This window comes from Pterocles gutturalis, unplaced genomic scaffold, assembly GCF_000699245.1.
Source record: "Pterocles gutturalis isolate BGI_N339 unplaced genomic scaffold, ASM69924v1 scaffold39586, whole genome shotgun sequence".
Lineage (NCBI taxonomy): Eukaryota > Metazoa > Chordata > Aves > Pterocliformes > Pteroclidae > Pterocles > Pterocles gutturalis.
The window spans coordinates 1,120-10,605 of NW_010099159.1; the positions used below are offsets into that span (position 1 = coordinate 1,120).

The 9,486-nt window shown below is 53.3% G+C and overlaps 1 protein-coding gene across 1 annotated transcript; it reads right to left on the reverse strand.

Annotated features, from left to right (window-relative positions):
* Positions 1 to 7,732: 7,732 nt before the first annotated feature.
* LOC104459829 (homeobox protein notochord-like) lies at positions 7,733 to 8,456 on the reverse strand (the record flags this gene model as incomplete). The annotated part of the gene is given in 3 exon segments (XM_010075502.1): positions 7,733 to 7,773; positions 7,776 to 7,859; positions 8,272 to 8,456. Coding segments are annotated over 3 exon segments (310 nt in total), but the record flags the coding sequence as incomplete, so codon positions are not given.
* Positions 8,457 to 9,486: the final 1,030 nt, after the last annotated feature.

The window sequence follows — 9,486 nt, forward strand, 5'->3', positions numbered from 1 at the left end:
TCGCCTTCTCCCCATCGGCTGAACTCGCTGCCTAATGACACGTCCCGTTTCCCATTAGTACTGTGTGCTCAGCTAATGCATTTCGGGTGGAAAGCTGGAAATTTTCACTCGCTCGTAACGACTTGGGAAATATAGCACCCAGCAGCCAGGCAGGGTGGGGCGGGGGGTGCGGGGACCCCCCTGCCCGCAGGAGGCTGGACCACCGCCTCGGTCCCCATCTGCTCCAGCAAAGGTGGCTTCTGCAGGGGCTGCGCAGGGGGGGGGTGAAAGGATGGGCCCTCTTTTTTTTTTTTTTTTTTTTTTTGGTGGGGTTTCTGGTAGGTTTTTAAAATTTTGGTAGGTTTTCAAAAATTTTGGTAGGTTTTTAAAAATTTTCTTCCAGTTTTGTTTTTCAAGAGCGTGGAGAAAAAAAAAATAAAAAAGAGGAGGGGGGAAATTTCTTGGAGGGAGGGAATTTCTTAGGAGGGGGGGAATCCCAACAACAAAACAGCAACACAAAAAAGCCCCCAGCCCTTTGTAAACATCCCCCCTGAGCAAAGGGAAGGGGGTGAAAAGCATTTCCTGATAACTCCATTAAAGAATGAGGCTGCATTAACATTCCAAGTACCTCGACAAGAGATGAAAGTGGGGAACTTGAGCCTCAGCCTCTCCTTGCTCCAGATGTTATTATGGGGCTCCCTGAAAGGTTTTTTTATTTCTTCTCCTTTTTTTTTTTTTTTTTTTTCAAAGAGACAAAGATGTTGCCTACTTCAAACGGGGCTAATTGATGCTAATGACTATCACATAGAGGGGGGGGCCCTGATTCCCCCCTGCAAAGGGGAAAGAGAGAGCGCATTTTACAATCCCCCCATAGAAAACTCCCAGGTTTGCTGCTTTGGGGAGTTTTGTTTCTCTCTGGTTGTGGCTTTCCCTCCTCCTCCTGTTCCCTCCCCCCGCCTTCATCTTTTCTGTCCCCCTTCTTTTCGGGCACCCCGCAGCTCTCACTTGTTCGCCCATGAGAAATTTCACACCTCGCCTGGGTCGGTGGGGAGAGCTTGGCTCCATTTCCAGCCCTCTCCAAACCGCAAAAAAACCATCCCAGCGGGCGGAAATTTCCCCAAACCCACAGCAAGCACACGTGAAAACGTGATGGAGGGATTTTGTGCATCTGTAATCCGGGCCGTGAGTCCTTCTGCAAGTGGGAAAACATCTTCTCGACCCACCGAGAGCATCCTTTCGGTCGCATCCTATTAGGGAGAAGATGGATCCCAGGGCTGCTGTTGCTGATTAGACAGGCGTGGGCTTGTGCTCATTAGGATAACGAACCCAGCACCACCAATTTAAGGAGTTTGAAATCATGAGATAATTCTTTTTTACTCTTAAAAATATAAAAATTGGCTTAAAAATGGGATTCTGAACGCTGACTTTTAGCTTTTAGCCGTGTGGCAGATTTTTGCAGCCATTTCTCCGGTGCTAATCCATAATTATCAGAAATAATAATCCATAATCCAGTAATAAAAAGCCAACGGGGAACGTCCCCAAATCACATGGCTCCTGGAGCTGGTGATTTGCCCCTTCCCAAGCCGGATCCCACTGAATCCTGTAGGGAGAGGGGAACAGGGCTTCATCTTCACCACGAGAAGAGGGGCATGTTCATTCCTTCATCATAAAGTCTAGAAAAAAGAAATTACTCAGGCTAACGATCGTTCCAGTGTGTACTCTCTGCTGCGGGAGCACTCAGGGGTGCTGGGTGCCAGGGTGCCACCCTGCCATGACTGTGCCACCCTGCCTTGGCTGTGTCACCTTCACCAAGGTGCTGGGGAGCTGCTGAGAGCTCCAGAAGAAGGTGCTGGTGTCGACTGGATGCAGCCGTGGTCCCCTTTGCCTTCTGAAACTTCAGCACCTTGCAAGGTCCCATTAACAGACCCAAACTGGGCTGAGGACAGGAGTGATGGGATGGCATTACGCTGCAATGGGAGCCCCAGTTGCAGGTGGCAGGAGAGTGGCCAGCCCCATATGTCCCCCTACAAGAGCCACCAGCCCCGGGGAGATGATTCTTCTGAGACTGTGGTTATTTTTCAGTCGGGTGCTCCCCAGTTTGATCCACTACCCAAGCACTGGGTGGGCTCTGAAAGCCCTGTGCAAGTCGTGGGATGGGATGGACATGAGTATTTGGGAACAGAAGAGTTTCCTCCAAGGATTCACCAAACAGCAGCCCATGGAGGAGATCCCTGTCCTCTCCATCCCTGTCACCTTTCTCCAGCTCTTGGCCAAGCTTTCGGAGACCCTATTCAACAGGTTCATGCAATGGAAAAAAATTAATTAAAAATGAAATTGCAAAAATACAAGACTCTTGCTTTCAGCTCAGGGGTGCAGGCAGGGGGCAGGGGCAGAGGGCAGCATCCTTCTCTCCCCCCCCCAGCCCCAGACAGCCAATACACACCCCAGCCGCCCTCCAGACACCGGCCCCGGCTGCATTGTCAAGTTAATTTGGGCTAATGGCCCGCAAAGCACCCCAGCCCCATCCAGCTCTCATTAGCACTTGATAATATCAAGCATCCTGAGGAATTACGGCTCTTTCCCCTCCTCCCCGGGGCACGCAGCCCTGCGTCCAGCCAGGGCAGGGTGTCCCTTGGGGATGGGGACAGGACCTGCTCCTCTTCTGGCTCCATTGACAAACTTTTTGGGACAAAGCCTCAGGGTTTTCCTGGGATTTCTCCCCCAGGCTGAGATTTCTAGGGAGGACCTGGGATTAAGCCCAGGCTAAAGGGTGGCTCAGCAGAGCTGGACCCTACCCAAGCCTTGGGAGGTGTTATTCCTGATCCAAGTGGGGTTGTTCCTCTGTGTCACACTCCTCGGTGTCACATCTGGCCTCATATCTCAGCCAGATGTGAAAAAAGGGAGCAGGACGGGCTACATCCCACCACCCGCACCCTCCCCAGGGGTTGGGGACCTGTCTGGCTGCCTGAGATCCCTCCAGCTCCAGCGTGGGTTGAGTCCACAATGGGGCTACACCCAGCTGATGGCACAGTCTGGGTGACCCCCGAAAAATCAGATAATACCCCCCTGCAAGGCCTGGGAGGATGCTCGATGGTCCTTCCATCAAGCACAGACCTGAACAGCATGGGCTCTGCAATTGGGGAGCAATGAAGAGCATCTTGAAACCACATTTTTTAAAATTAATTGGGAATTATAAACAACCTAAGCACTGAGGAAGCCCTGGTACAGTCCTGAGTGCGTGCTCACCCCTTCAATTATCTTTTTTTTTTTCTTTTCTCCCACATTGTTCTCTCCTAATGAGGAGACTAATGACCAAAGGATGGTTCATAAGTGGTTCCCAGACTCTCCTTGCCCAGGGCAAACACCGTCCACAATAGGATCACAAATTGTAGGGAGAAGCCCAGGCTGATCACATCAGAAACGGTGCAGGGATTTATCTCCCTGCCTTCACAAGAACAGTATGTTCTTAATCGCCACTCCAAAGGGACAGCTAGCAGGGGATCTGCCCGGCCTCATCATTAAAAGCTGGCAGCATCTTTGCTAGCGCTGCCTCTTTGTTCATCTTTCATTATTCCAATGCTTAATTCCTCTCCATCTTATTAAATCAATAGAGATGGGGTGGGGGGAGGATGGGGAAGAGCAAGGGTCGGATCCGGCTCTTTGAAGGGGTGCTGGGTGGGAGTGGGATCAGACCCAGCCTGGATAATACCGAGATGATCCCACGCGTGTCCAAAACTGTTATTTAACCAGCTCCTACATCTGGGGAAACTGAGGCACAGAGAGCATCACAGCCTGAGTCCCAGAAGGCGTTTTAGCAGAGCTGGGGAGCTTTTTTTTTTTTTTTTTTTTTTGCCAGTCCCACACCTCCTGCCGAGATCCCCTTATTCATCCCATACCATCAGGGCTTACTTGACTTAATGATTTAATCAACTTTTAAAAATAAAATCACACTGTTGTAGAGGGTGTCTGGTGCCAGGGGCCCCCCGCAAAAGCCCAGCCCAACCGTACTGGGGTACCACTGCCACCAAGCTTAGAGATTTCTTTGCCACAAACCGTTTGCAAAGGGCGAGATGGTGCAATTTTCATCATTTTTTAAATTTTTTTTCCTAACAGCTCGTTTCCCTGACACATTTCCAGGCAGGTCACCCCATTTCACCCTTATTTTCATGAATCCAGGAGCTATTTCCATCTGAGAGCTCAATGCAAAAAATCGGTGCCTTTGCTCTTTGGCTGAGCAAGGCATCTTGGGCCAAATTCATCCCAGACTACAAAAATTAGGACGTTGCAGTGTTTCCTCCCGTTGCTCATGATGTCTTTTTTTAATTTCTACTGAAACCAGGCGGCATGGAGCCGCTGGAGCTGCCTGGCAGCCTCGGGAAGCTTATTTGATGTTTCAATCGGGAATTAACAGGGAGGGAGAAGCCGGGGGAAATGCTCCCTGACCATTTAACAAGATTACACGACAAGACGGAGCCTGGAAACATGCATGGCCAACCCCGGCGCCCTGCAATCCCAGCTTGGGTCGAGCTTTGCCTTGAACCTCTGCCGCCGGCAGGTTGCCCTCCCCGGCACCCCAGCCCATCCCCAGCACACAGTAATCCCATTTAGCAAACCCCCCCAAAAAGAGAGCACGAGGGGGCAATCAGGGGAGGAGAACGGGGCTGCCAGCTCGGGGAAGGGATGCAAAAGGCGCCTGGGAAAGCAGCTGGATTGTGGGGATGGAGGGGTCCTGCTGCTCCAGCATCCCACCGCCCCATCCTGCAGACTTCCACTGTCCTGAGTAAACTCGTGCAGACAAATCGCGTCCGTCGCCATGAGCTCAGCAAACAGGGAGGGGACATGGAGCTGGATGCTACAGCTCCAACCGGTTATCCCTTCTCCTATCTCTCCGTCCAGCTCCCATCCCATTTACCCAACCACCCATTTGCACCTATTCCCCAGTGTCCTGCATTCACCCCCATCATCCACCCAGGCTGTTCCTCTGGGCAAATAATCCACCCTAATACATCCACCCACCCCACTCACAACCTACCTGTCCTCCTACAAGCTGCCTGCTTATCTCCAGAGCTGAGATTTGCTGGGGAGGGCTCAGCACCTGTCAGCATCTTTAGCAGATAACTAATCCTCTTAATAAAGCTGCTTAATTCTCACTTCTTTATAAGTATCTGCCACAGAAAGCCAATTCTTTTTTTGCAGACAGGTGAAAAAGACATTATCTTTAAGAAAGTGATGTGATACACAGGATTGGGAAGGGACTAGCTGGGTTTTTGGGATGCGTCTGGGGTTTGGGTAAGGACATGCAGCCAAAATGCTCTTTCAGGCTCTCCCAGGGGACAAGGGGAGCCAAGGCTCTGTCCCAGATGGGCTGATCCAGCCCAGGACCTTACCAAGCTCTCAGAGCATCTCTCCCTCTTTATTTTCCATGGTAGAGGCTTGTCAGGGCATAAAATGACCTAATGCAATCCAACTTTTCTGAAAACCATCAATTCCATCCCATTATTGGGGTCAGACCTGGGGCTTGGCTCTTCCCATCCCTGCTGGAGCCATAATCTCTGCTTTGTCCTGCAGATCCGCTCCCGTCCCCACCCTGAGGAACCTGCAAATGGGTTAATCGCTGGGTGGGAGGAAGGCAGAGAATGGTTTTCCCCGGACACCCAGCTGACCGGTGGCACGTAGGAAAGGGGACATAGGCATCCTGAGCTCTGTGTACCCCCAGGGACTGGCCACCCCATCCAGAACCATGACCCAGCCAAAGCCCAAGGTGCTGGAGGGGTGGACGTCATCTAGTTCAGCTCATCTAAAGATGACCTTTGGAAAAACTCAGTCAAGCCCAGGAATTTTAATTAAAGTCATTTCCCCAGTCGGACACTGCCCGCAGAGGGGTCTGGGCTGGGCAGACCCTCCAGGAGCATCCCCCAAGTGGGGACATGTCCCCCCTGCCCATCCTGGGGGTACCCAGCACCCCTGAAGGGTCCAATTCTGCCCGATGCTGAGTGCTGCCGGCTTCCAGGGGATTAAAAGTGTCCTGAGAACAACTTAACTCTCTCAATCAGCTCAACCCCTGGCCGGGTGATATTAAAACATCCCCGGTAAGCCCTGTTGTCTCGGGGATGATTGCAATAAACCCAGCAGCATGCGAGATTAGCGGGTCAAACCCGCCGCCGGCGCAGCCCGGGCTCATCGGCAGACATGTGAAGACATTAGCACAGTTTGGGCTCTTTGAGACACGCCGGCTAATCCCAGCTCTGAAAACAGCCGGAACAAAGGCTAGCTTCCGTCACATCGGTCCCGTTCTCCTGGTACTGTCCTCTTCTTGCACTGTCCCTCTCCCCTTGCACTCTCCTCTATTTGCATCGTCCCCTTTTCGCATCATCCCCTTTTTCTTGCACCATCCCCTTCTTGCATCATCCCCTTCTTATATTGTCCCCTTTTTGCATTGTCCCCCTCTCCTGGCATTATTCCCCCTTGCCAAGTACCATCCCCTTCTCCTTGTGTTGTCCCCTTATATTGTCCCCTTCTTCTTTGCATCATCCCTTTCTCCTAGCATCATTCCCCCACTCCAAGCACCATCCCCTTCTCCTGGTGTTACCCCCTCTCCTGGCATCATCTCCTCCTCCTTGCACTGTCCCCTTTCTTTGCATTGTCCCTCTTCTTGCACTGTCCCCTCTCCTTGCACTATCCCCTTGATTGTCCCCCCTCTCCTTGCACTGTCCCCTCTCCTTGCATCAGGTCTCCCACCTGCTCAAAAAAACCCTCCACTTGGGTCTCCAGATGTCCCCATCCCTGCTCTGATGTAGGCGCTCCAGGGCCATTGGTGCTCTTTGCTTTGCACCCCTCTGAGGAGGTCCCCACGGAGCCCAGCCTTGGCTCATGAGGCTTTGGGCAACCTGGGCTAGTGGGACGTGTCCCTGCCCATGGCAGGGGGTGGGACTGGATGATCTTGAAGGTCGCTTCCAACCCAAACCATTCTATGATTCTGTGATCCCCAGCCCAAATGTGCTGGATGTGAACCTCCACCTCTGCCTAAGCATGGCCAAGCAATTAAAATTAAAACCTGAGTCATCCTTGCCCAGCTGAGCTGGCACCCCAGGTGTCCAGATGACAAAGCCACCACCAGCTTTGCTCTCCAGGTGTGTTTTTCCCTGGTTTTCCCAACTTTCCTGGTTTGGAAAGCCCTTGGAGAGTGGGATGCCATCGCTGGGTTGCTCCCATGAACAAGCCTCAGTAAATCCCAGGATGGTTGGGGTTGGAAGGGACCTTCAAGCCCACCCAGTCCCACCCCCTGCCATGGGCAGGGACACCTCCCACCAGCCCAGGTTGCCCAAAGCCTCATCCAGCCTGGCCTTGAACCCCTCCAGGGATGGGGCATCCACAGCTGCTCTGGGCAACCTGGGACACTGCCTCACCACCCTCATCTTAAAAAATTTCTCCCCAATTTCTCATGTCAGTCTACTCTCTGCTCGCTGCCACTGCAGGCATTTGTTCCTCCTCCTTCTCCTGCAAAAAGGAGCCCAAGAATTGCATAAATAATTTATTTTCGCACAGCAAAAATAATCGGTACCCAGTATATATTAGATAGGCTCGTTGCCAGCTATGATACATCCATATAATACACGCGGAAAAGCCACCCTCGAAGGGACGACTCAGCAGCTCTTTGCCACAGTCTTTGCAGGTGCTGTCCCTGAGCCCAGGGAGGGGACCGTGTCCTCCTGGCCATCCTCCGACTCTGCTGGGAAGTCCTTGTCCTCCTCACCGTGGTGGCTTTGGGAGTCGGGGCTCCTCTGCGGGGTGGCCAAACCCATTTTGGCCAGTTTGGCTTGTTGCTGTTCCAGGCTTTGTTTCCTCCACTTGATCCTCCGGTTTTGGAACCAGACTTTGACCTTAGGAAGAGGTTAAAGCTTAGGTTCTGAACTTGGTTTCTCCATGGACCATGGGCTCATGGTCTCCTAAACTCCCACGGCTCAGGCACCTCCGGTGTCCCCAGCCTCAGATAGTCCATGGCTGGCCAGGACAGAGGGGTCCTGCCACTCTCTGTCCCCAGTGAAATCGAAAGCTGTCCCTTGGAACCCAGGAGCTGAGCTGGGACCTGCCAATGGTGGAGAAGATCCAGCCTGAAGCTGGACACAAGTTCAACCCATCCACGTGGCCTCAGGACAGCCACTTTGTGACTCAGTTTCCCCATCTGTGATTCTCCACCCTTTTCATACCCCACCTGGCCCAGGTCCCAGGTTTGGGACCCTCCCTGGAGCTGCTGGTGGGAGGAGGTGGAGATGGAGCATGGTGGGACTTTACCTGCTCTTCGGTGAGGTGCAGGGAGGAGGCAAGGAGGCACCGCTCCGTGCCCACCATGTACTGCTGCCGCGCAAACTCCTTCTCCAGCTGGGCCAGTTGGTCACTGGTGAAGATGGTCCGGACCCGCTTGGCTTTGCCAGTCTTGGCTTTGAAGATGGGGAAGCAGCACTTGGAGATCAGGAAGCCTGGAGGCGAGGGGGAGACGGAGGGTCAGGGTGGAAAAGGAGCCCTTGGAGGGGTCCTCTTTAGAGGTCCCCCCTTGGAAGGTCCTTTCCTGGGGGGGCAGGAGGGATCTTCCCATTTGGAGGTGTCCTCTTTGAAGAGGTAAACGGGGTCTCTTGGGAGAAGGTCCCCCATTTGTAGAGGATCTCCTTGGAGAGGTGGATACAGGTACCTCTTGGGGAGAATCCCTTTGGAGGGAGTCCCCATGAAGAGGTGGAAGGAGTTCCCCAGTTTGGAGATGTCCCCCTGAGAGAGACCAGAGGGTCCCATTTGGAGGGGCAGAAGAGGGTTCTTGTTGGAGAGATCCCCTTGGGAGGAGGCAGAGGAGATCCCCCATATGGACACATCCGAATAAGAGAGGTGGACAGGGGTCCCCTCCTGCTGGAAGATGTCCCCATGGGAGAGATGTTCCCCATTTGGAGACGTGGCCAATGGTCTCCCCTTGGAGAGGTGGAAGGAGATCCCCATTTGGAGATGTCCACATGGGGGAGGTGAAGGGAGGGGGGTCCTTCTTGGAGACATCCCCTTTAGAGGGGGTCCCCTTGGGGACATGGAAGGAGATCACAGTTTGGAGATGTCCCCATGGGAGAGGTGGATTCAGGTCCCCATTTGGAGACATCCCCATGAACAGGGGTCCCCCTGGAAGAGATCCCCTTTGGAGGGGTCCCCTTGGAGATGGAAGGAGGTCCCCATTTGGAGACATCCCCATGGGAGAAGTGAACAGGACCCCCCTAAAAGAAGCCCCCTTGAGTAGGGTCCCCATCTGCAGAGATGACCCAAAGTCCCCCCATGGAGAGACAGAAGGAAGTCCCCCATTTGGAGATGTCCCCATGGGAGAGGTGGATGTGTCCCCCCATGGAAGAGGTCTCCTTGAGAGGACCTCCCCTTGGGCAGGTGGAAGGAGGTCCCCATTTGGGGGTGTCCCCATGGGGAAGGCAGAAGGGGGGGGTCCCGATGCGGGGTGGTACCTGTTGTCCCCAACCTGGTGGCCCA